Genomic DNA, 27,908 nt, shown 5'->3' on the forward strand with positions numbered 1-27,908 from the left:
ACTGGGAGCAAGGAGAGTCGGCTTCAGCATCTGCATACAGGATGAGGATACCTTTTATAGATATTATTAGCGCACTACAAAGGAGGTTTGGATGGGGAAGCGGTACAGATCCTAACTATCTAGTAGGAAGGCAAAGGGATTGTACATTTATGGTTACTCACTTAGTGTACTGTGTGGCATGTACTGCAGGTGGGAGAAGACACACACACACACACACACACACACACACACACTTTCCAGCTAAGTGGTTAGCTTTGACTACCATGTTACCCCGATAATAAACCCTACCCTGGAGGGGGTGGAGGGTTCACACGGAAATTCCACGGCAATGTGTGAACCCAGCACAAAAAGTAAAAATAACAAAACTAAAATAAACTGGTTGCATAAGTGTGAACACCCTCCTCTATTTGGAGATGTGGCTGTGTTCAGAATAAGGGTTCGCAGAGAGGATCTAAAACTTAAAGGGGTTTTCCAGTTAAATACTATTGCCTACCTATCATCAGGATAAGTCATCAATAGTTGATCAGCCGGGGTCCACTGCTTTGGAGATACTGCTCCAAATACACAGAGGTCTGTGTGGAAAACTCAGTGCCGGTATTAGGCTGGGTTCATACAGGGCAGATTTGCCGCGTGGAATTTCGCCGTGGGAAATCCGCCTGCGGCCGCTAATCTCGGGATTAGCCAGCCATGTGGACGAGATTTCTCAGAAATCTCGTCCACACGGGACGGCCAATCCGCTGCGGTAAGTCAGGCTGGAACCGTGGCTGCAGCCGTGGTTTCAGAATTTGCAGCATGTCTGTTTATATTTTCTTTCCGTCGCGGCCGCGCTCTTCTCTATGGGAGCGCCGGCCGCAACGGAAAAGCGAGTGGCCGACCCGCTTCAAAGCCGCCGCGGGTTTTTCCGCGGCGGTTCTCCCAGCGGAAATCTCGCGGTTTTTGCTGCAGTCAAACCGCGGGATTTCCGCTGTAATACGCCCCGTATGAACCCAACCTTAGTGTATCTTGACGCCACCGGAAGCTAGGAGTGTGACAAGAGGAAGCCCCCGTCACACCCCTAGCTGCCAATACGGCCAAGGCACAAAGGTGCTAGGTTGACGTTCAGTTGTCCTTTTTACCTTACATTATTACCTGTTAATGCTGCCAGGTTTGCAAAGTAACATGGCAGCATTAACATGTAATAATGAAAAGGCAAAGAGGACAAGTAACAGTCAGCGCAAGGCAGCAGTGCGGGCAGACATGGATGGAGACACAGCAGCATCTCACCCAAAATCCCAGGCGGCAATTCTACCATCCATGCCAACTCTCTCCCTGGCACTGCTGTTATGTCCGTCCCTGCAGCTGTATCGGCCAGCGGATATGCGCTGCGTGCCGGGCGGCGATTCGGAGCTCCATTGCGGCGGCCTGTGAGCTCCATGGCTGGTTACGAGTTCCGTGGCAGTCGGCCGCCCGCCGCCCCCGCTGACTATAAAGTAAGATTTGGTGCCGTAATTCCCTGTCGCCTCCGTGCTTCCCAGCTGCCACAACACTTCAGCACAGAGTGGGCTTCCGCTTTGAGGGCCGCCGCCAGGGAACCTACTTGGAGCTCTGCCTGCACCCACGGCGGACGCTCACTCCCTTTCCTAGCTCCGTTGACTGACCTTCCAGGACCTTGTGAGCTAGAAGGTGCGCAGCCAATCAGTTTCAGGAGCTGTCACCCCCCCCCCCTGTCAATCTTGACTTCACCAGCTATTGCTGGTGGCGTCAAGATACACCAATACTCTCAGCGCCGACCTCCCATTAAGTGGCCAGCGCTTGTAACCGCAGGCACGGCTCCCATTGAGATTTCAATGAGTCATGCCGGCAGTTACAAGCTCCGGCCACTACACGGAGATCGTTGCGGAGGCCTCTGCACCGTCCTCTGCGCATCTACGGCACTGACAGCATGTGTCCGCACAGCTGATTGGTCGGGATTCCGAGCAGTTGACCCCGGCCGATCAGCTATTGATGATCTATCCTGATGATCGGTCATCAATAGTATTTCACTGGAAAACTCCTTTAACTTTAATTTATGTGCCTAATTAAAAACATGAGCAGATAAATAATCACACAGAACTATGAATGGCATCAACTAATGTGATGGCATGCCACCTCAAGGGACACCATGGCCTAGATCTAGGATCCTAAAAACTAGGAGGTGGCCTTAGGTTCCTAAGGTACCAAACACTAATGTAGGTGGGCGTATCTGAAAACATGTGGATCAGTGGGAGGTGCACAGTCACCCCTCTCACTGAATACCCATCTGTTTTCCAAGGTAGTACCCCACCGTATCCAGCGTTTCTGTCCGCAACAGTGAATTTGCTCCTTGGACCCACATCGTGCAAACAGCTACAGATCCCCCCTGGCAACACTGGGGGATCAGCAGACATGCGGGAGGTACACAATAAAGGCGGTAAGTGCCTCCTCCCCGCCACACAGCATTAGCAGAACGCCGGTCTCCTCATATGCTGTAGAACAGCATTGCACCAGATGAAATAATGCAGCATGATGTGGTATTTAATGCAGGAAGATTTCTGCCTGCATGCCGGAAGCCATTGTAGTTAAGGGGTCCATTCAGTACCATCGGGGTCCGGCATATGCCAGATGTGGCACTTCTGGATGTTCTGCTGTTCAGCTCCAAACACAGAGCTCAACAACTGAAAGTCCTTATACAGCAATTCGATACAATATGTGCCATCATGTACAAAAAAGTACACCCTTTAACAAGGGAGCCTATGGATGACATCCGCTATGTGTCAGAGGATCCATTACAGCAATGTAGTTAAAAAAAACAAAACACCAAAACATAGAATTTGACATGGGAGCCTATGGGTGACAGATGACATACATTTTATCATGGGAGCCTATGGGTGATGGCATCCGTTACAGCCCAAAAATGTTGGGCAAGTCCTTTTATTTTTAGGCCGGCTGCACATGGCATATTCGCATTGCGGAATCCTGGGCGAGCGTCCATCCTCTGGGTTCCGCAGCAAATACCGCCCATAACATGCTATGGAAAAATGCTTTTTCCTGCACACGAGCGGAAATTGATTGCGAGGGGGAAAGAAGAAAAAAAAAAAACGCAGAATGCACTATTTTTGTGCGGCGTCCGCACGGATGGCTTCTATTGTAGTCTATGGAAGCTGTCCGAAATTAACACTGTGGACAGGTCGCGAATTCCACGTCATCGCTTAGTGACGGTGCGGGAAAATCTGTACTGCGCATGTTCGATGGCGAGCCGTCCGGACCGTATGCAGCACAGATAAAGAAGAAGCCAGGTACACGGGGTCATCAGGCAGGCACAGGGTCGGATTCCGATGTGGAATCCCACACCTGCAAGCCAACGCGGTTGTGTGCAGCCGGCCTTAAGTATGAGAGTTTATGGGTGATGGCTTTTTTTTCTACATGTTTTTTAACATCTCCTGCTGTGCATCTCAGGAGGTGTCAAAACAAAGCCCCATTAACACAGAATGACTGTCAGCTAAACGTTCTGCACGAGCGGGGGACGTCACTGATAGTTCGTGTCTGTATATAACGTTTAGGCAGGCATCGCTGAGAATCGCTCATTTGCCGCCAACTTCTTGCTCAGTGCAAAAACAAATCTCCTTTAAATCTTGTACCATTCCCCCCTCCCCCGCTTCATTCTGTAGGTCTGTACCTTCCCTTTATTACGCCTCTCAAAATAAGTTATAAAATCACACATTCATAAAAAAATTAAAAAAAAGTTTTAAATTGGAGCTTTTCTACCATAAACGACCTGAAAGTATATACTGCAGGAAACCACTAAAGCCTGCACTGTACAGCGGCCAAGTAAGTCGTGGTATACGGCACATATTACGCTGGCCTCCTCCACAAGATCGATACTTTATACGTACGGTTTCAGTGACATCGGGGTCCGCCGCTTCCTCTCCCTCCGTATTACCCATGGTAAAATGTCTCTCCGCACGTCTGCCCTCATAGGAAAGCCTCCATACCAACCATGCTTCTTCCTATTCTGCAGGCTGCTTTATACATATGTACCATCATCCAGACTGAGGAGTTTTAGGCTTTCAGCTCATCTAGCCAAAAAGTGTGTAATAGGAGGAGCGATTCTGAAGCCCGACTGCCAAGTCACCAGAGCGGCGTGTGAGGGATCAATGTGAGTAAAAGGATGACCTCAGCATGGGACATAAAACGTGACGGTTCCTTGTGGTCTCCTGAGGATGGAGTAGTAATCCGCGGATCTGCGCACAGACGTACACACTGTTCCAGGATGCAGAATGCTTCATCCGGCGAGGTACGAGTTGGCAGCGGGGAAACCAGAGCAAACAGCCGTTCTTTGTACACAGCGTCCACAGGACACCAGGATAAATCTGCCTCCTCTGGCCTGTTAAAGGGTTAAAGGCTAAGCGCTTGATAACTGCGAGAAACTACCAGGCGCTGGATACCTTGTCAGAGTTACAGAATTTAGAAAGAAAGAGCTTGATGAACGGCAAGGTGTAATAGATAATCCCCCTAATCCTGCCACCAGATATCCCAGCGCCCTACGGACCTGCCCGCTTCCAGGCTGTGCTAGGCGGGGCACCGTGTCCACATGGCAGAGGATAACGAACTGCATTTATTTACAGAATGTCCACATTTGTGATTACATCTACAAAAGTAAATACAAGCTGCGATACAATAAACCCAAACGGTGCAGAGTACACATACAGGGTGCAGCCAAGACGACGGACCCAGGGCTACACCGGAAATTTGCAATGTCTTCCGATTGGGTTGTGCTTTTACTTGCAATTTGCATTGCATCTGCAGTTAATTGGCGCTCTTCCATTCACTAACCCGGCCCCTGCAGTGATAGAGTCAGGTCAGGACTGCACCGCATCTTCAGTCATAGCAGCGGTCCCACAGGATTTAGAGAGATGCGTAAAGTGGATTTCTGCTTCTCACATGCTACTCTTCAACTTTGCAATTGGGTTTTATTCTCTCTCTCTTACAGGGGCCACAATACACAATTGAAATCCATGTTCCGGGGTCCCAAGGGCCTGTGCGCCATACTATCGTGCACCGCATCCATGCCTCGCTATTCCAGTACGGTGTTATTTCAATATAGGCCACCAGTATGGAGGTATAAGCCTGGATCCGTCTTTTAGACTACACCCTGTATAAGTCACTATTGAAAATATTCTATTTTGAAACTTTTCCCATTTATGAGAAAAGTCAAACCATTTATTACATGGAGCTACACGAGCAACATTGTATGTTAGGTGGAATGAAGACAATGTCCATCTAGTTCAGGCTGTTTCCACCCCCGCCCCCCCCCCCCCCTTGTTGATCCAGACGAAGCAAAAAAAAAAAAAAAAAAAATTATATATATATATATATATATATATATATATATATAAATAAATAAATATAAATAAATAAATATAAATAACCCAATGAGGCAGAAACCTTTTGGGGGGAAAATTCCTTCCCGGCTCCATAATGGCAATCAGAATAATCCCTGGATCATTGTTAATAGTTCCTACCCGACTGTAAGACCCGGATCAACAACCCCGCTGGTCACCTAATGTCTATATCCTGTAATATCACAGCGCTCCAGAAAGACATCTATTCCCCTCTTAAACTCCTCTATGGATTTTGCCATCACCACGTCCTCAGGCAGAGAGTTCCACAGTCTCACTGCTCTTACAGTAAAGAACCCCCTTTTGTGTTGGTGATGAAACCTGCTTTCTTCTAGACATAGAGGGCGCCCTCTTGTTACTGTCACAGTCCTGAGTATAAACAGATCATGGGAGAGATCCTTGTATTGTCCCCTCATGTATTTATACATAGTTATTTGGTCGCCCCTTAGCCGTCTTTTTTCCAGGGTAAATAATCCCAACTTTGATAGCCTCTCTGGGTATTCTAGTCCTCCCACACCGTTTATTAGTTTAGTTGCCCTTCTTTGAACCCCCTCAAGCACTGCTACATCTTTCCTGAGCACCGGTGACCAGAACTGTTCGCAGTATTCCATGTGGGGTCTAACAAATGCCTTAGTGGGAGAATAATATTCTCGTCCCTCGCCCCTATACCTCGTTTAATGCACCCCAAGACTTTATTAGCTTTTGCAGCAGCTGACTGGCATTGATTGCTCTCGTTAAGTCTACAGTCCACTATTACCTTGGTCTTTTTCCATATCACTTTTCCCTAGCATTACCCCATTAATTGAATATTGGTGACATCCGTTTCTCCTGCCCATGTGCATAGTCTTACATTTTTCAACATTGAACTTCATTTGCCATTTTTCTGCCCAAGCCCCCATCTTATCCAGGTCAGTTTGTAGCCGCACGTTGTCCTCCGTTGCATTGATAATATTGTATAATTTTGTGTCATCTGCAAATATTGATATTTTACTGTGTCGCCCATCTATCAGGTCGTTGATAAATATATTGAACAGAGTGGGGCCCAATACTGAACCCTGTGGCACCCCACTAGTAACAGTGGCCCAATCAGAGTATGAACCATTTATTACCACCCTCTGCTTTCTATCTCTGAGCCAATTCTTTACCCAGATACACACGTTTTCACCCAATCCGAGCTGTCTCATTTTATATATCAGCCACTTATGCGGCACGGTGTCAAATGCTTTAGAGAAGTCCAGATATACAAGATCGATAGACTCTCCCAGGTCCAGCCTAGAGTTTACTTCATCGTAGAAACTGATCAGATTGGTCTCACATGATTGACCCCTCATGAACCCATGTTGGTGAGGAGTTGTTCCGTTGTTCCCCTTGAAGTATTCTAGCATGGCGTCTCTCAGAAACCCCTCGAATATTTTTCCAGTTACTGAAGTGAGACTTACCGGCCTGTAGTTACCAGGCTCACTTTTGGACCTCTTTTTGTATATTGGAACCACATTTGCAATGCGCCAATCCAATGGTACAACCCCGGTCTCGATAGTGTCCATAAATATAAGTAATAGCAGTCTAGCTATCACATCACTTAGTTCCCTTGGGTGTATTCCATCTGGGCCCAGTGATTTATTTTAATCCTCTTTAACCGGATCAAAACCAAAAATACTTTGCCATTTTCCCTAAGATTCCTTCAGAGGCATACAGGTTACCTATAACATAGCGGACATGCATCATAAAACAGGCAGCGGGCTAAACCATGCAGTCACTTTGACTTGGATTTCCCTGAGGCATCACAGTTGCTTTTGGGTCGCTCTTGCTTATGAAGGTAATAATTACAATAGTAGTATATTTGTTAATTACTCTCTATGCAGTTTCATATAATTTAGCCTTTTGGTTGCCATAAACAGTAATGTCTATTTCCCTAAAACTGGGTTCACACAATGTGGATTTAAAAAAAAAAAAAGTGTACTATAAATTTAGATTCTTTAACCCCTTAAGGACCGAGCGCTGTAAATTTATCACAGAAATACGGCCCGGGATTAAAGCCTCTGCTCAGGAGCAGGTCAGGTCCTCAGCTGTCAGACACAGCCGAGGACCCAGAGGAAAAGGGAGAATCGGTTTTTAACCTCTTTTCCTGGGTACATAGTGCTCAATGAGTGCTATGTACAAAAAAGTGAAAGTGTTTATTCCACCGTGCAAACCGGCAGTCACGTGCCCGCCGGGATCTCCTGGCACAGCAGAGCTGTAGGGTCCTAACAGACCCTGATCAGCTCCTCCAGTGACTATTGTCACTACAGCGGGATGTTTTCCCTGTAGCTAGGGCTTCTAAGATGTTGTCCCTTTGGATACCCCAGCTACATTGGAAAAGTGTGTAATAAAAAAAAACAAAAAAAAACAAACAAACACACGTGAATGTCCCCCAGAGGTCTTCTATGATGTAATGTGGGACATAGGCAGTAAAAAAAATATATATATACAGTACAAAAATACAGAATACAGAAAATGACCCAAAGCAGACGCCAACCAAAACCGTTGCCGTATGCGCCCTGTAATCCGAAACCGTACGTATTATATATCAAAACATCGCAAACAAAATGCAGGACACATTCTAATACTTTATTTCAGCGTAAACATTCTAATTTTTCAAGAAGTAACTATAAAAGGTTACAAAAATATATATAGTTTATAACTTTTTACCCCCAATAGAACGGAAAAAAAGTCAGTGAAAAAAATATTTAAAAAATAGCCCCATATGTCACAGAAAAAAAATAAAAACACGCAGCAAAAATAATTTTGGTAGATAAAGGGAAAAAAAAAATAGGGCAGTAAAACTACCACATGGCTATAATCCCTAAAAAGGGTCTGGTCCTTAAGGTAGAACACAGCCTGGCACTTAAGTAGTTAAAGGGCCACTTTCCATGCCTGTTCCCCATACCTGATTGCCTGTCACACTGTGGAGCTCTCCCCTGTATATTCCAGTCACTTCCTTGCACTGCAGCCCATTGTCTGATACTTATCAGACACCATCTTAAGAGCGAGATTGTTTACATTCACTTTCAAGCAATCCTTGTTGCATGAGCACAGCACAGCTGAGGTTGTACCATTTTTGCCTGCAGGAGGCACAGTTTAATTATGATTACCTTCTATATAAATTTGGTATTGACAGAATCGTTCTGCCTGCAGAATTAATGTAACATTATTTATACTGCACCATGAACGCCGATAAAAATGAAAAACATGCCAGAATTGCAGATTTTGTTAATCTTGTCGCTAGAAAAAAAGGGAATAAAAATGTCAGATGTTCCAAAAAAATTGAATAAATGAAGACAAGAGTTCCTTAGCCAAAAGACAAGCCCTTATAGAGCTCCGTCGACAGAAAAATAAAAATGTTCCGGCTCTTGGAATGCGGCAACACAAAAGCAAATCTTAAAAAAGAAAAAATGTGTTTTTTTGCGTACAAAAATTGCAAAACAGAAAAAAAAAAAAAAAAAATGATAAACTCGGTATTGCCAGAATTGTGCTGACCCAGAGAATAACGCTATTACAATATATGTTTTGCACACCGAAGGCCATAAAAATGGAATCCAAAAAACAAATGGCAGAATTTCTTTTTTTGCCCCAATCCACTTGAATTTTTTTTTATAAAACTTATACAATACATCATATGTACCCAAATATGATGCCACTAGAAAATACAACTTGTCCAGCAAACAAAAAGCCCTGATATAGCCTCGCCAACAGAAAAATTAAGAAGTTATTGCTCTTGGAATAGGATGATGAAGAAAAAAACCTGTCCACGGGCGGATTTGATTTGCGGAACCCACGCGGGAGATCCACAAACCAAGCCGCCCAGAGGGATGCATTAGCGTCCGCAGGACAGTAAAAAGCATGTGGGTGTGATTCTCTTCTCCCCTGGCGTGCGGATCGCACGCATGGGAAGAAATTGCAGCATGGTCCATTTTTCTGTGGATTCCGTCTGGAAGCCATCCAATCCACGGACGGGCCACGAATCTGTGGGAAAGCAGGAGATTAAAAAAAACCAAAGAGCACTGCGCATGCGCCAGGTGCGTTTGGAAACATCCACCGTGCTGAAGAAAGAAGATCCGTCCACGACAGTAGAGATTCACGCTAGATCCGGAGAGGTAATAAAATGTCTTTGTCTCTCCATGTCCATGGGCACACACGGATACAGCAGTGGAATCCGTGCGCACAAGTGGACATTGGTCCTTAGGCACAAACAGGCTTCGTCACTAAGGAGTTAAAGGGAACGTCACCAAGGATCATGTTCTCTTATCCACAGGCATCTGGTCTCACATCAGAGATTTTGGAAAGCCAAAGGGGTTGATTTATACCAGTCGCAAATGAGTGACTGACGCCGAGTGAGGGCACATAACTGAGGAAAAATGGAGCTGCAGTGTTGGATTTATTTAGGGCTGTTTTGAGGCGCTGCCATTGGAAAGCTGTTCATGCCAACCATTAGATCTGCACCCCATCAGTGGAAGCCGTGACCCAGCCACGCCTCTGCGCTGCCATGTTTTAGAGAGAACCATGTCCCAGCAAGTGCTATGTACTGGGCTCAAGGAGAGGTGTCCACTAGGTGGCGCCTCTTCGTAAATAGAGAGAAAACTGTGGATCATAGCAAGTCACATAGGGAAAGCCACCCAGAAGCACGCAGAACACTCGCTGCCATTGGGTGTTAAAGATGTTTTTTTTTCTCTTAAACATGGCAGCACTTTAGCGTTAAGCAGTTCATTCTGATTGTGTGACCGTTTATGAAGTTACGATGCCAATTTGGTGTAAAAAGTAGCAGGTTTTTGCACAAGTGTGGATTTGTGCATTATATTAATTATATATATATATTAGTTTTTTTTATACTTAGGCATTTTGCAGCGCCCTCAGCATTTATGTAAAAAATGGGCAGGTCTTGTCAGGAAGGAGCGCGGCCACACATTGGCAATAAATGTATTTATAATTTACGCCAAAAATGAATGCTAGGTTGGTCCCGGTGCGCATTTCTGTGAAGGCACACGGAGGTGCCTAAATGTGCCTAATCCAAGAAGAGCCGTGTGCCACTTCATGTATTAGGCGCATCATGCGTTTGCGAAAATATCATTAAGACCACTGTTAGAGATACTGGCATTAATAAATTGCCCCCAATAAGACTTGTGCCCGTAATCAGCTGTGGGATTCAAAAACGACCAACAGGTTCCCTACTTGTGGGGAGAGATGCCTCTAGTGCAGCATGATGCAGAAAACGATTTCCACACTAATGGCCAACTCTACCCACGGCCAACTATGCCCACTGCCAAGTCAGGTAAAGTGTTATAGAAGATTTTACCCTGTGAAACTCCAACTCCAAGTCAGACCTGAAGAATGTGAAGGGCTGTTTCACAAACTGCAGTGCCGCAGACCCAATAAGTGGACACAATACTGATCCAGAGCTGTCAGAGGCTAAGGCCTCATGTCCACGGGGAAAATCAGATCCGCTGCGGATTTGTAACGCGGATTTAGGCTGCGGATGCACTGTAATTGTCTTATTTTTCATGCGGGAGATCAATTGAGCTATGTGCTCTATGAGCCCCCGCACGCGTGATCCGCACCTAAATGGAGCATGTCCATTTTTTTTCATGCTCCAGAAATTTTTTAATTACCATCCGCAGGTATTTATCTACCCGCGGGTGGTCAATGCATTCCTATGGGGCGCGGATCCGCGTGCGGGAAAAACGCTGCGGATTTTAATTCTTATTTTCCCCGTGGACATGAGGCCTAAGGCTGTGTAGCTCTAAATGGAAGTTGTACACATACAGACACATTACACAGAGGAACGTGACAGGATGCCCTCTTTTTCCGTTGCTATTCGCAATAGCAGTCGAACCTCTTGCAAGGAAAATGAGGCTAAACTCAGATATTGTGAGATCCAAAAGGGGAACTAATGAGGTAAGAATTGCACTGTAAGCGGACGATGTATAATTATACCCGGGGGATGCTGAAAGGTCGTTGGCCACAACTTCTCAAGTCATTAAAGACTATGGTAGTTACTCCGGACTTCGTATTAAGGACTATTTAGACAACGATTATCGCTCAAAATTCGCTCAAAAGCAGTCTTCTGAGCAATAATCGTTGTGTGTAACTGCACTGACATCGTGCAGTTTTCGTTCTCCCGTCGTTCATTGTTCTCTTTCAGCGTGCTGAAGCCTTATCAGGAATTCACAGCAGGATACAGCTGATACTATTGTTTCAGCTGTATCCTGCTCCCTGATGACAGGCGGGGTATGAAGAACAAAGCGGTCCAGCTCTGTTCTCCATACCCCACATGGAGCCCTCGGCTGTATAACAGCCAAGTGCTCCGTGCAGAGAACAGCTGGATGCAGAACACAAGCAGGAACACCCCACTTGTCTTCTGCATCTTCCGCTCCGAGCGCTCGGCTGTGTGACAGCTGGGCGCTTCCAGCGGTGAACAGCTGGATACAAAAAGACAAGCGGCCCTGCTTGTCTTCTGTATCCCCCGCTGGGAGCACAAGCTTAACGCTTGAGCGAAAGCCTCTGGGCGATGACACAGAACTCGCGACCTTTCTGTAACGTCATTGCAGAAGGGGCGCCGGTCGGGCAGCTTCCATTGACTTCAATGGAAGCTGTCCGTGCAGAATTCGCACAGAAAGAGAGCATGCTGTCATTTTTCTTCCACGATCAGAAAAATCGCAATTGATTTCTGCTCACGTAGAGGAAAAAGGGTTTTTTCATGGCATGCTATAGGCAGTATTTGCTGCGGAATCCAGAGGCGGACGCTTAATCTGGATTCTGCAATGCAAATCTGCCCGTGTGCAGCCGGCCTATCACTGTAAAGTATTACCCAGGTACAACACCCAAATGGACTGCAGAAGTTCCAACACACATAAGACAGGCCGGCCTCACATTTGTGTTGGAGGCTTCGGCCGGAGGACTCTTCACAGATCCAGCAAAAATACCAGAAGAAAAAGTCCTGTATGCAGCACTATTTCTTCGGTCCAAAAGTCGGGCAGAAAGCAGACGGAGCCCATTATAGTCAATGGGGTGTGTCCGGCGCTGTTCGGTTCCATCCAGAGACGGAGCCGTTTGGCAGTGGACAGTCCCCTTTCCTGCCCCCCAAACGGAGCTGTAAAGCAGAACCCCGAGTGCAGATGTGAAGTCACCGAAAGATGTCTATTCTCGATGGGGGGCAGTGGTGGTTCAAAAAGGTGGTCTTTAGAAGAGGTTGCACTGTATTATAAAAGTTATGTTATACAGCTTTTCAGAAAAGCCTTGAAATATAATTAAAGTGTGAACGTACCATGAGGAGAGGCCAACAATGGGATATCCCCATTACGTAGCAGAAAGAAAGCTTTCCCTTGTTGTGTCCGTGTGATCACAGCGCTGCAAATGGACATTGCAGCACATTAAAGGGCAACTATGAGGACCATATAGCTACATGGCAGGAAGATGTGACCCACCTAGGCATAGCCCTAGTAATTTGCTGTTTGACCCTGCAACAATGATGGGGTTTGCCAGAACCCCTCACAATCAGCAGTTATTCTAGGAACTGCTTTTTATTGGGGTCTCTCCACGACAACTGGGGGTGGTCTCAAACAGGGGACGGCAGTAGACCTGACAGGTCAACTTAATTAAGCCCTGGCAGTAAAGAAACTTAATATAACAAATCCAGTACTACGAGCTAAGTGTTTGGGCTGTGGGATGTCGTCCATATCTCTTTATGCCACTTAGATGAGCCAAATAGGCCCCTGGAGTAGTGGCACCTAATGCCTACAGCATGTTGTTCATGCCCGCTTGGAGGGGCACTTGCATCAGAAAGGGGCATTTTTAACTCAATATTCATGGGAAAAAATATAAGCTAGACATGTATATAAAAAAATATGTATCTTTATGTGTATAACAGCCGGGCGCTCGGAGCGGAGAAACAGCTGTATGCAGAAGACAAGCGGGGACAAGCGGCTTGTCTTCTGCATCCTCCGCTCCCAGCGCTCGGCTGTATAACAGCCGGGCACTCCCAGCAGGGAACAGCTGTATGCAGAAGACAAGTGGGACACCCCGCTTGTCTTCTGCATCCTCCGCTGGCAGCGCAAGGTGATCGCTCATCTTGAGCGATCATATTGCGCTGTAAACGACACAACGATGATCGCTCAAAAGACGCTTGAGCGACATCTGTTGAGCGATCATCATCGTGTCTAAATGGGCCTTTATATGACTAGGGATATAAACCCAATCTGCATGTACATACAGCATCAGTGGGCGGCAGGATTTGGGCTGTCTAGGTGAGGTCTATGATGCCGATCACAGAGATAAATCTTCTCTACAAAAGAGTAATCTCAGTATACAACTGGCTGCACAAAGGGAGGCTTATCTGTAATCTCATTAGAATAGAAGGTGTGGGATCGGAATGATAACTCGATTGTTTCCTTGATATCTATAGTAATTGTTATTTCTGTGCTTTTAAGCCATTTTTCACTCTTGACAAAACAAAGAACAGCCAACTGATAAGGAGCGGCTTCACTATAGAAACATAACAAAGTCCTTACCACCATCACAGGGGGTATAAAACTACCCAGGCCGCCTGCACATGGGTGGATTTGGAATCCAGGGGCGGCCGTCTGCCTCCGGGTTCCGCAGCAAATACCACCCATAGCACGCTATGGAAAAGTGTTTTTTCCTGCACACGAGTGGACATCAATTGCGATTTTCTGCTCGTGGAGGAAAAAAAATAAAAATAAAAATCGCAGCATGCTCTATTTTGTAGGGGATTCTGCGCAGACGTCCGACCTGGGGCCTTTCCACAATTAATGACGCAGGACCCGCGCCATTGCCTAGCAACGGTGTGGGGAAAAGCTGTATTGCGCATGTCTGACGGCTCGCTGCCACGGTACAGAAAAAGACGACATGTACACAGGGACACTGGCCGGGCACAGGGTCGTATTCCAGTGCGAAATCCCACATCAGACACATCTGTGTGAAGCCGGCCTTATGCCCTACTTACATGGGAACACGCGTGTAAATGAGCGCACAGGCTGGTAAAGTCACCGCTAGTTGTTTGCGCTCGTGTAGAGCGTTTAGACCGGCAGATGATCGCTGAGAATCGCTCATTTCTTCACATTCTATTACAGACAGCGAGACGTAAGGAAGCATTTGAGCCCTAAAATGTAACTACCCCTTAACACGGCTATGGCGCTCTATATGGTGCTCCTCCACCTCTTTAGCACCGAGCTCCTACCTTGGAGGGTGGCTGGGGTACTTGGGTAGGGCTGCCAGCCATGCCGCCCCCTGGGAGTTGCTGAACACAGTGATGTTCAGATGCGCCTGAGCTCACAATCCAAGCTTGCACCCACTCCCTATGCCAGCATGGCTCCCTCTGCCAAGCACTGGCTACGTCCACGGGGTAGTGGAGAGCCGGGCCTTCTGCATCTGGACCTCCTTGCAGGCTACATACAATAACATGGCAGTTCGGATTTGGCCCACAGGCCTTGAGTTTAAAACATGTGACCTATGACATGGGCAGCTTACACATGCTGACATCGAGCGCTGGCTCTGATTGGTGAATCAAGCGCTGGCTCAGCCAATCAGAACAATCTCTTGCTGGAGGCGGAGATTTTAATCCCCGTTACCACTAAGAGATGCCTTGTTGGCGCCGACAAGTGCAGGGAAGCCTGCCCGGGAGAGCAGCGGGAGGGAATCGCACGGCGCCTGCTAGGTAAGTATTGATTTTTTTTTTCATCTAGTGTAGCTAAAGCTGATTTTTTTCAAGGTAGGGCTTATATTTCAAGGCTTCCCCTGAAAATCAGGGTGCGTTTAACGCTGCCAAAAACGCACTGAAACCGCTGCCCATTCATTTCAATGGGCGACACAGGGCTGAAAACGGCCAAAAATAGAACATACATCGCTGTCAAAGCTCAGAGTTGCAAACGCTTTGTTTTGACGCTTGCGTGAGAAGCCGCATTGAATGAATGGGAGCGTTATACAGCATTTAGCGCAGCGCTAAACCCTGTACAAAAATGCCTGTGTGAGGAAGGCCTGAGGCCTCTCACACAGGTGTTGCTGAAAGCGCCGCGATTTAAATCACAGCACCATGCCACATTTTAGTCTTGTTTACCAACGCCGGCCTTCAGCACCCCTCATCGATGAGGAGCGCTAAACGCCCGAAAATAGAACAGACTCCGTTCCGTGACCGAGCGGCTGTCTGAACGGTGTAAGAGGCTCCATTGAAAACAAGGGAAGCCAATAACAGCGTTACACACTGCGCTGAAAAAAACGTCTTTGTGTGGGAGGCTTTAAGCCTCATGTCCGCGGGCACGCACAGATTCCATGTGCAGAAATCTGCAGCGGAATCCACCTGTGCCCGCAGACATGGACATGTTGCGGATTGGACGGCTTCCATTGACTTCAATGGAAGAAGTCCCTGCGGGATCCACAGAAAAATGGAGCATGAGGGGTTTTTTTTTCCACGCATGCGAGCCGCACGACAGGAAGAAAATGACATCCGCAGGTATTTAAATGCCCAATGATCATCTATACGGATGCCCAATGATAATCTATGGGCATATTGAACTGTGGGTGACCTGTGTGGATTCCAAAATTCAATTTTGCCCGTAGACATGAGGCCATAGACTGCAATGGTCTACAATATCCATGCCAGGTGCTGCCTGGCAAGTAGCTGGGATTTGCAAGTGGATCATCTGTAGCATGTATGGGCATTGGGCACATATAGGGAGCTATTACACAAACGCTAGTGGTAGAGGGTAAAATACGGAAACAGTTCTTCAGATTATCATTACTTTAATCAGAAAATAGGCTTGTTTAAGGAGGCCTCATGCCCATGGCCGTGATGGACTCTGCCAGCGGCATATCGCAGCGGAGTCCATCAGGGCGACACCCAAAGACCCCATACTCACCTCTTCAGATCCGCTCTAAGTGTCCCGCCTGGCGCGCATGTGCAGTACATCGCGCGACGTGCCAGAAGTGTGGATGACGTGGCCGGCGGTGGGCGAGGACACGTATTCACGCGATACTTCCGCTGTGCTACACCGGAAGTATAGCATGATGACCAGCTTCCATTCACTACAATGGAAGCCGGCCGCGCGTATTTCTGCCGCAATTAGAGCATGCCATGGAATTCCGCAGCGTGAACATTGAGCTATTAGGTTCAATAGAACCCAATAGCTGCGGCATAACACCGCGTGAACGAAGCAGAAATCTGGCCATGGGCATTAGCCCTTATTCTTCCTAGAAGCATATGAACTGACAACGGGGATGGTACCCATTAGTGGTTGGTCCCTATGCGGTCAGTAATACCCACTAAGTGCTTATAATAGCAGGCGCACCATTTTAGTTTGTTCAGACAATTCCAGGAGGAATGAGAGAGGGACGGCATGGTGTAGGGTTATAAATAAAAGGATGTTCCAGACCTGATTTTTCACAGGGGATTGCAAGGGTTTACAAGAACTGTCCTGAGAGCGGCAGGTCCTTCTTACACCACCACATACCCCTGGGGTGTTATTTTCCCTATGAAGTTACTTACGCCATCTCCAAACACAAAGAGGAAAAACAATGTAAGCCCAATCCAGAGGCCCAAGGAAATAGGCAATAGAAGGATCTGCTCTAACACAAATGGCACAGAGCAGCTACAGTGTTGTGTGCAGCAACCGAGTTAAAGGGACCATGCAGGCAGCGGCCGCCTGGATCCGTGGGGGGGGGGGGGGGTGTCTGAGCGGAGCTCTACTCATACTCCTGTGAAAGCTGTGCACTTATGAGCGCCAGCCGCTATACAGGGGTGTGAGCAGTGCTCCGCTCCAACCCCGCTGGATCCAGGCGGCCGCTGCCAGGATGGTCCCTATAAATCAGCTAATGAGGAAAGATTTTTAGAAAAACCAAGCCTATAATTAAGGCCTTGTTTAAACTGTGTTATAGGAGCAGAACAAAAAATATAAATGTTGGTGCTGATCTGGCATATGCCGGATGCGAATAATGCCCTGCAGACCCCCACTGACTGTAGTGGGGTCTCTCAGATTTCCATTACAATGTCTAACATTTTACACGACAATAAAAAAAAAAGTGTTGCGTGCTGCGCAATTTTTTCCCCAAATTAACAGAATACGTGGCAGAGGTCTGACATGAACCTCCAACAGAGATGTGAACACGGCCTGAGGGGGCTTTCACACATGGAAGAAACTTCAAATTAGCATCTCTTTCATGTGAATTGTGAAGATTATTTGCTGCAAATTTCATTTCCAGCAATAATCGCCCCGAGTGAAGGAGCCTTAATCCCTTACTGCACCATGATGTATCATGGAATGGGAGAGTTGGAAGGGACCTCCAGGGTCATCTGGTCCGACCCCCGCTCAGTGCACTAAATCATCCCAGATAGATATTTGTCCAGCCTTTGTTTGAACACTTCCATTGAAGAACTCACCACCTCCCCTGGTAACCTGTTCCACTAATTGATCACCCTCACTGTCAGAAAGGGTTTTCTATTATCTAAATTTGTGTCTCCTCCCTTTGTTTCATCCCATTGCTTCCAGTCTTTCCTTATACAAATGAGAATAGGGCTGATCCCTCTGCACTGTGACAGCCCTTCAGATATTTGTAGACAGCTGTAAGCCACCCATCAGCTAAATGACAATCAGAAGCTGTGAGCATTCCCTCTACCTCCGCCCAGCCAACCCAGTTCTCCACTAGTAATTCTGGTGAAGACATAATGTACCTAGTACCACATAATTGTATGTTACATCAATTGTAGCGCCGGCTTAACTTAGAAATTAATGCGAGTTTTCTTTAATTTAATTAGCATTGCTAATACTAGTGCTTACAAGTGATTATAAATAAAACAAAATAAAAAAAAAGTATCTGAAAAAATGAATTTCCAGGCGAAAATTTCAAAACTTCATGGTCGATGAGGATCACCTTGCATTTGTCCGCTTGAGCTAAAATTTTGCACAGCTTGTTCTTTTGCTGATAGGAATAAGATAGGAGGGAGCGAAACTTTTAGAAGGTCGAAAAATAAGGGGCCGCCCTAATATATAACAGCCATGTCATTGTTTACACCTTAGAAACAAGACCCTCTAAAAGATTATGGAATTTCGATTTTGTCTGATCGGACTCCACTTAAGAATTTCTCTTTCTCACAGTTTGTCAGTACATTATATGGTACAATAAGCCACTAACAAACATAACTCGGCCCACAAAAAACAAGTCGCAGACATCTACGTTGGTGGATAAAAGTGGGGAGGAAAAAACGAAAATGGAAAACAAAAAACCCCTGCATCCTAAGGCCGGGCTCACATGTGCGTTTTACCGCTGTGTGAGCTGACGTATCGCAGCGATGTTTGACTGCGCATGTGTGTATATTTCACGCTCGTTGTCATGCAGTCTTCCTTGTTTCATTTTTTTAAGTTTCCCGCTTAGCGGCGTTGGGTATGAAGGCCGCAGATGTGCGATGTAATTGCGTCTGTAAGCGTTTATTACGCACCCATAGAGAATAGGGCTCTATAGCGCATAATACGCGGTAAAATAGAACACCCTGCGTTCTTTTTCACGCACGTATTATATGCATTGAAAATACACAAGTGGAGCAATGAAGAACAACGTACTGTCACTGACTCCGTTCACCATGTATTTTGCATGCATACATTGCCTGTGAGTAATGCACAATGAAATTACCCTCCTGTGAGCCTGTTCTTAAGGGGTTAACGCACACAAATAACCAGATGGTTGCATACAATGCCTACATAAAAAGATAAGACCACAAGACACAATGTATGTGCAGAATACAAAGAGGTTCCACTACTGATATGCATATACATTGTGTTTGCTGGGCCCCTCTGTAGACCCTGTATACATTGTATATACATTGTAACTAGGGGGGGGGGGTGGCACTGACTACTGGGACTGAAGTGCTGCCACCTTATCTGACCTAGCAAGCCTTGGGATCTGTAGGGCTGCAGACTGACCACAGGCACACAGACAGTTAATGAGCGGCAGCAGCCTGTAAGCACACAGAACTCCCATGCCCTGGCACAGAAGTGGTGTCATGTATGCGGGCAGTGGACATTGTACAGCTCACTAAGCCAGAGGGCGAGGGGTCCGCTCCGGGATACATCCTACTATTAATCCACACTAATGAGACATATGTAGGGTCCTAGTTACCCTGCCCTAGGCACTACGACTGTATATGCCCCAATTACACTTATTGCCATAACCCGCTTGTCTCTAAATGCTGATTTACACGCAACAATTATCGCTCAAAATTCGTCTAAACGACAGTTTTTGAGCTATAGCCGTTGCGTGTCAATGTGCGCCCATCATGCACTTACCATGCACTCGTCAATCGCCGAGTTCAGCTTAGCATAAGATCCGTCGTTGCTGTGTTCTCCTAGGCAGCGCTGATAACATTGTAGGCAAGCTGCTGCTCACGGGAGAATAGTGATGTATTTAGAGAACAGACCCTCCGCTGTTCTCTAAATACATGCAAATTAAGCTACTTATGGGCTGATTAGCTCTTTAGTACCTATGCAAAATGATCGCTCAAAACTGTCAGTTTCTGCCGATCATCTTTGCGTGTAAATGAACTCTACACAATCATACTGCTCAGTGCTAACAAAAGGCGAAGATCAACAAAAATCCTATTATTTACTAATCATCCATTGTGATGTCCCAAAAACAATCATCAGTCGATTCCTGTAAATGTTGGTTAAGGTGACATTTGGCATTGGGGCCCAGCCCAGAGTCTAGTTCTGAGGTGCAGAATCAGCTTTTGCACATATTACTACACCTTTTGCTCCCTTAGGACCATTTCACAAGGGATTTAAAAGGCTAGGTACCAGATGTGTTCTTTTGCCCCCGCTAAAACATGCAGTATATCGTGCAATTACATAGGAATTGTGACTTCTATGGGGCCCTCGGTGAGCAAGGGGGCACAAAAATAGAGCCCGCTGCGTTTTCTTTTCCGCACGCACATAAACGAGTAACAGGAATGAACCTATTGAAATCCGAGGAGGAGCCATCTCCCAAATCCTACGGCAGCTCCTGCACTTAACACCCCACATACCGCCATTAGTTTTGCTAAAAGGTCCAGCTGGGAAGGGGTTCAGAAATTAAAATACCCCCCACTGGACCTTCAGTACCCAAGAGCGGATGCATACGTGAATTACAGACGCTCCTTCATACAGCGGCCGGTGTGTCACACATTGGGTCAGTGTGCTGAAATCTGGGGATACATGAAAAGCCATCGAGACCTGCAGCAGCCAACTCCTAGTAGGACCATAATGATGACTAGCGCCCCACCTTGATGGAGACAGCCATGGCTGCGTACCTTTGTGGAGGCACGTAGGGTCCCCCTTGGGCTACAGCGGGCAGTAATACTGCAGGTGACATCCGTGGTGGAGTCCAGCACCAAGAATGGGATGTTACAGGGGTTAGTGACAATTATGAAACCGGTGATTTTCAATGGTTTCCTTCACATTTGTGATGTTTTCACTCATGTGATGTTGCGAGAAAAGGAAAACAAAATTGCGGCGCTCTGTGTTTCTGTGTTTTTAGCTCCCATGGTTTCCCATGAAGCCTCATTTTTATCGCATCGCAAAGCACAAACTTGTGATTTCCGTGCGATACAATGTGTCTAACATTAGAAAGCCCTATTGCCTTTCGGGGTAAAAAAAAAAAAAAAAAAAAAAAAAAAAAAAAAAATTTAAAAAATATTGCAGGGAGTAACAGTGTAAAGAAGCCGTAAGGCTCAGCGCACATTAGGTAGTCAGAGACGCCGTTTGCTGCCATCCATCATTGATTGGCGAGACGTGCAGTGGATGAGTGCGCGTCTTCATGCCAACCTAAACACCAGAACCAGCCGATAAGCGTTCCGTCACATGCTGGCTGATCATTTGTCCACGGCCCGACTGTAAGAACGTCTGGGCCCAGTAATAGTCCCATGTAGAGGAGGTGGAATCACAAGGACCGTTTACCCGTGGGAATTTCATGCGATTCAGGGATGGACAGAACTCATACGGAAAAATGACCCGTTCATGTGAAGGGGTTAATTCACGCACAGAAAAAAAATGTCTTCTCTCGGCCCGATACTGAGTTTGAAAAATCCCTGCTGCCCTATTTTTGTGATTCTTGTTCACCCGTTATTTTTCATGGGAGTATAAAAAAATAAAAAACGATTGGAATCGCACGTCACGCACGCTGCATGTCATTCCGATCAGTTTTTAATGCACGTTACTATGACAACCACGTATAAAAAGAACCCGGAAGTACAGAGCAAATAAAATAAAATTGTACGGAGAACGGTCAAGTTTTTCACCGGGCTAAACCGCGCTCGCCGTGTGAATGCAGCGCCATAGTTTGTCCATGAGATCACAGGCAGTCAGGCATCAGAACTCCAGGCCACGGTCAGCGCTGCTACATTTGTATCTTTCTACAGAACGCTCATGGTCAGGAGCGCCGCCGATGTATCAGTCCCTCGCTATACACCAAGTGCATCCACGGTAAACCAGGTCATGCTGCGCTTTATTTTCGCAGATTTCACCATTCCGCCCCGCTAACGTGATCGGAACCGTGTAAGTCAACGCATTTAATTGCCCCCTGATCATACGCTCGCAGAATACGCAATTCACATCCGGACGTGCGAGAGCGGCCTAACGAGCTGTCCCCAGCGGTAGCGGGCGACTTCTGCGGAGCCACTTACTTTCCACATAACTATAAAACGGACACGGCATGGCAGTCTTATTTTTTCTCAATACATTTCCACATTTTTCAAGTTTTCCCACAAATTAATATGGAAAAAAAAAAAGAAAAGAGGGGAAAAAAACAAAACAAAAAAAAACAACACTTTTTTTGCCTTATGCATTAAAATGTCACTTAGCAGGAAATAAGGACTATTTGTGTTACACCATAGAGTCCGGTAACAGAGGACCATAAACCCAACACTGTACACAGGAGGGTGAGCAGCCACAGAACACACTGCACTCTCCTTACTGCTACTCCAGTTATTAGTGGAGACTCAGCTACATCATAGTATACATACAGCGCACATGGCTACAGCTAGTAGTAGTAAAGCAGAGGCAGGAGACAGCCTCCATACCTCCCAGTGTACTCACAGCTCTCCTCACCGCTCCAGCAGCCTCACTGACACATTCACACTGCACTTCCGGGATCCGGCCCCGCCTCCTGGTCACACAGGCTGCCGTCACCGGCCACGCCCCCGCCGCCTCACGGACGCAGCCCGCCTTTTCTGATAATATATTGATAAGGTGTGGAGGGAGGAATGTGATGGTAGTGTACAGGGACACGTCAGTCACACCATGGCTCCACGGGGAGCGCCCACACGTTTGGCAGGGTGTAGCAGGTCGTGGGACCAGTGCGGATACTGACATCACTGGGACATGATATACTGAATATATTATATAGAGAACCTAAAGTCTGTCTGTTTGTGTCAGATACAAATCCACAGCTCTGTCCGATTTGAGTGACATTTAGCATGAGCGTTCTTCAGCACCGGGCGGAATTAAAAATCGAAAACTCACCAACTTTCCCTGTAATTTTTGTTGCCAATAGCAACCAATCACAGCGCAGCTTTCATTTTACCTCAGCAGTATGACATAGCAACCAATCACAGTGCAGCTTTCATTTTACCTCAGCAGTATGACATAGCAACCAATCACAGTGCAGCTTTCATTTTACCTCAGCAGTATAATATATAACAACCAATCACAGCGCAGCTTTCATTTTACCTCAGCAGTATAAGACATTAGCAACCAATCACAGCGCAGCATTTATTTTACCTCAGCAGTATAATATATTACAACTAGAGATGAGCGAACGTACTCGTTTCGAGTAATTACTCGATCGAGCACCGCCATTTTCGAGTACTTCAGTACTCGGGTGAAAAGATTCAGGGGGCGGGGGGAGGCATGGTGGCACGGGGGGTAGCAGCAGGGAACAGGGGGGAGCCCTCTCCCCCTCCCCCCCACTCCCCGCTGCAACCCCCCATTCACCCACGGCGCCCCCCTGAATCTTTTCGCCCGAGTACGGAAGTACTCGAAAATCGCGGTACTTGGGCGAAAAAGGGGCGTGGCCGAGTACGCTCGCTCGTCTCTAATTACAACCAATCACAGCGCAGCATTTATTTTACCTCAGCAGTATAATATATAACAACCAATCACAGCGCAGCTTTTATTTTACCTCAGCAGTATAATATATAACAACCAATCACAGCGCAGCTTTTATTTTACCTCAGCAGTATAATATATAACAACCAATCACAGCGCAGCTTTTATTTTACCTCAGCAGTATAATACATAGCAACCAATCACAGCACAGCTTTCATTTCTCAAGCTGCTGAGGTAAAATAAAAGCAGCACTGTGATTGGTTGCTATGGGCAACAGCTTTTTATTTTGGACGACTTCCATAACAGTGCGGTGCTGAGCTCATTGCTGTGGTCCCCTTTGTATATTCCAAGACCATACAACGCACCAGTATATCACCTCGTATTTGGACATATGTAACGCTTGGACATACGCTTATTTCCGCGCTCACACGTAGCGGGCTAGTCGTGATGCAGTTTGGCTACTACAATAAAATAAAGCTTCTTTTAGCAATAGTGTCTAAAAGAAAAACTTGTCATAGAAACAAAACTGTCTTTGTTACCCGTAGCAACAGCTTTCATTTCTTAAAGGGGTTTTCAGGGAAGTACGACTAATGACCTGTCCTCAGGATAGGTCATCAATTATTGATCGGCCGGGGTCTGACGCTCGGGATCGGGCTGATCAATTGATCGAGCATATGCTGTCAGCACGGCACTACATCGGGGTACGGAGCTTGTACTGAGGGCTTTTAGGCTGCCTGTCCACAGGCGTTGCGATATCCGACGGCGGGAGCCGCCGCCGGGTAGCAGGAGCCTGCTGACGGATCTCCATAGTGAGCCTATCTGACAGGTAAAATTGCAGCATGCTCTATTTTAGTGCGGGCTACGCACGGTCGGCTTCCATTGAAGTACACAGAAGCTGTCTGTCCTGCGGCCCTTCTGCAGTTAGCATTGCAGAAGGGTCGCTAGATCCATGTCATCGCCTAGCAGCGGCACGTGTAGACTCTGTACTGTGCATGTGCGCCGGCGCGATGGCCGGCACATCGGCAGTATAGAAGGCCGCCTATACACAATGACAACTGACAGGTACGCAGGGGTCACCGGCCCGGCACAGGGTTGGATTCCGCCGCGGAATCTTGCAGCCGCAATCCCACCTGTTTGTGTGCTGGCGGCCAAAACAAAGCTTCTGCTTTTCTTTACAAACATCTTCAGGCTGTGTTCCATCTGGCAAGTAGCGCTATGGTGGCAACTTAATAATGTTAGGGCTCACTCACACGGTATGTGTCATGGTAATACGCAGTACTAAAAGCCCAATCCAGTTCAGCCTGTTTCCACCTACCTTCCTTGTTGATCCAGAGGAAAGCAAAAAAAAAAAATTAGGCAGAAGCCAATTTACCCCATTTTGTGGGGAAAAATTCCATAAAAGCATTTAGAGTAATTCCTGAATCAACATTTGAAAAGTTTCTACCTGACTCCAAGTCCGACAGTCGGGAGATCCCCGGATTAACAACCCTTCTGGCTGTTCAATGTCTATATCCTGTAATGCCATAGTGCTCTAAAAAGACATCTAGTCTCCTTTTAAACTCCTCTATTGATGTTGCCATCACCACGTCCTCAGGCAGAGAGTTCCACAGTCTCACTGCTCTGAAGCCCCATTTACACGCGAGATTATTGCTCAACATTTGTCCAAACGATGGCATATTAGCGATAATCGCTGTGTGTAAATGCTACTATCGTTCTCTCTGTGGCTGAACGATTATTTTAAGATGAGTTTAAAATCCAGTGTTCAGCTGGAGAGTAGATAACACAGACTGCAGGCTGTGTTCTGCACTGGAGCGTTGATTACATTGTATTCAGCTGGCAGCCCTTGCAAGATTAAAGGAGCTGATTGCAGAGCTCAGACTACCTGCTGTTTTCTGCAAGCAACTCCTGGAGGCTCAGTTACATGCAAATAAAGCTAATAAAATGCTAATGGACATTTGTGTCCATTAGCACTTTATGCAAAATGATTGCTAGAACTGTCAATCTTTCAATCCTTTGTAAATGAGCCTTTACAGTAAAGAACCCTCTTCTGTGTTGTGATGAAACCTTCTTTCCTCTAGACGTAGAGGATGCCCTCTTGTTACCTTCGCAGTCCTGGGTATAAACAGATCATAGGAGAGATGCTTGTATTGTCCCCTCATGTACTTATACCTTTGTTGCCCTTGTTTGAACCTTCAAGCACTGCTACATCTTTCCTGAGCAGCGGTGACCAGAACTATAGGCAGTATGACATGTGCCTTATATAGTGGGAGGATAATGTTCTCCTCCCTCGCCTCCATACCTCTTTGAATGCACCACAAGACTTTATTAGCTTTTGCAGCAGCTGACTGGCATTGATTGCTCCAGTTAAAGGGGTTGTCTCGCGCCGAAACAGGTTGTTTTTTTTTCCATAGGCCCCCCGTTCGGCGCAGGACAACCCCAAAGGATGTGTAAAAAAAAAAAATTTTATTACTTACCCGAATCCCCGCTCTGCGACGTCTTCCTTCTTCTTCCTTCACCAAGATGGCCGCCGGGATCTTCACCCACGATGCACCGCGGGTCTTCTCCCATGGTGCACCGTGGGCTCTGTGCGGTCTATTGCCGATTCCAGCCTCCTGATTGGCTGGAATCGGCACACGTGACGGGGCGGAGCTACGAGGACCAGCTCTCCGGCACGAGCGGCCCCATTCACCAGGCAGAAGACCGCACAGCGCAAGCGCGTCTAAAAAAGCAAGAAGACATCAGAATTAGACGGATCCATGGCGACGGGGACGCTAGCAACGGAGCAGGTAAGTGAATAACTTCTGTATGGCTCAAATTTAATGCACGATGTACATTACAAAGTGCATTAATATGGCCGTACAGAAGTATATAACCCCACTTGCTTTCGCGAGACCACCCCTTTAAGTCTACAGTCCACTAGTACCCCCAAGTCTTTTTCCATCTCACTTTTCCGTAGCAGTACCCCATTTAGTCTATATTGCTGACATCCGGTTCTCCTGCCCATGTGCATAACCTTACATTTATCTCTATGTAAGTCTGACTACTTTCAGATGAGAAAAGCAAGGGTGGGTGAGGTTTATGGCTCTCCTGAAGGAGTTTCCAAGGCTGGGTCACTGGTATTATCTTCACTATACTATTTCACACAGGGAGTGTGACGACACCAGCTGGAGAGCTCATGTAGTTGTAATTAATCCTCATGATACTAGAATCGTTTATGTGTTATCTACAGTCTAAAATGATGATAATAAATCTTTTTTTCAAACACTATGTACTAAAGTGGCAGCTAACACAATACCTTATAAAATCTTAGGGAGTGCCTTTTTGCAGTATTAACTTCTGTCCAGTATTAACTTCAGCTGATTAACATAACCGGCCTACAAGACTCTTGGCGTGTGGCCAATCCAGAGGGTAGAGAATATACTGCCTTCTCAACAACACACAATTCTTGGTCTAGGATTGACTATCTTTTATTCCCTGACCCCCTCCTGCCTACGGTGAAACATTCATATATTGAGGACCTCATCATTTCAGACCATTCTCCAATAGTGGCACTCCTTAAAGATTCACAGCCAGAGGATCTGATTTATTTTTGGAGATTTCAGTCATAATTAGCAAATGATGATGGTCTTCAGCCTATTTCAGAATACGAGTCTACTATTGCACAGCATGCCACCGATCCGCAACTAGCCAGCATGGCTTTGTAACAAACAAGTTATACCAGACTAATCTAATTTCCTTCTATGACAGAATCATGGACTGGGTTGATCACAGAAATGCAGTAGTCATATCTTGACTTCAGTAAAGCATTTGACAAAGTATCTCATACTATACTTATTGAAAAATGACCAAATATGGGATTGACAAGGCAACTGTTAGGTGGATTCACAACTGGCTAAGTGATTGTACTCAAAGAGTGGTCATAAGTGGCTGCACATCCAAGTGAAAGAATGTATCAAGGGGGTACCACAAGGCTCTGTCCTAGGCTCAGTGTTGTTCAACATTTTTATAGATGATCTGGAGGAACGAATTGAGGGGAAACTGATCAAATTTGCCGACGACACAAAGCTAGGAGGGATAGCTAACACTAGGGAAGAGCAAGTATTCAAAAAGATCTAGAAAAGCTTGAACAGTGGACGGCGACTAACAGAATGCTATTTAACAAGGAGAAATGCAAAGTCCTACATCTGGGCAAGAAAAGTGAAAAAAGCACATACAGAGCACATACTGGTGTATCTTGTCTCCACCGGAAGGAGGGGTGGAGACATGGGTTAGCCGGGTTGACAGAGAGGGGAGGGCCAGGTGACACCCACAGGTTGTGATAGGCTAATGCAGGCTGTCACAGTCCCTGAAGGGCTCCCACCCCAGCTGCTGTCAGAGAGTTGTATCTGCGCTGGCATCT

General features: G+C 46.5%; 1 protein-coding gene across 3 annotated transcripts in view; it reads right to left on the bottom strand.

Moving 5' to 3' along the window:
- The window catches only part of SLC35A3 (solute carrier family 35 member A3), a 47,430-nt gene extending 24,868 nt beyond the window's left edge, over window positions 1-22,562 (bottom strand). The window contains exon 1 of one of the 3 annotated variants that reach the window (XM_066597238.1): window positions 22,499-22,562. Coding sequence is in view for 1 of the 3 variants with exons in the window: in XM_066597237.1 (XP_066453334.1) it covers window positions 3,891-3,941 (51 nt within the window). In the remaining 2 variants the exon portion in view is untranslated. Of the gene's footprint in view, window positions 1-3,890; window positions 4,034-22,482 lie in introns of those variants that run through there. The other 2 variants (XM_066597239.1, XM_066597237.1) reach the window with 2 other exon arrangements.
- Between the last annotated feature and the right edge of the window lie 5,346 nt (window positions 22,563-27,908).

Source organism: Eleutherodactylus coqui, chromosome 3 (genome assembly GCF_035609145.1).
Source record: "Eleutherodactylus coqui strain aEleCoq1 chromosome 3, aEleCoq1.hap1, whole genome shotgun sequence".
NCBI lineage: Eukaryota > Metazoa > Chordata > Amphibia > Anura > Eleutherodactylidae > Eleutherodactylus > Eleutherodactylus coqui.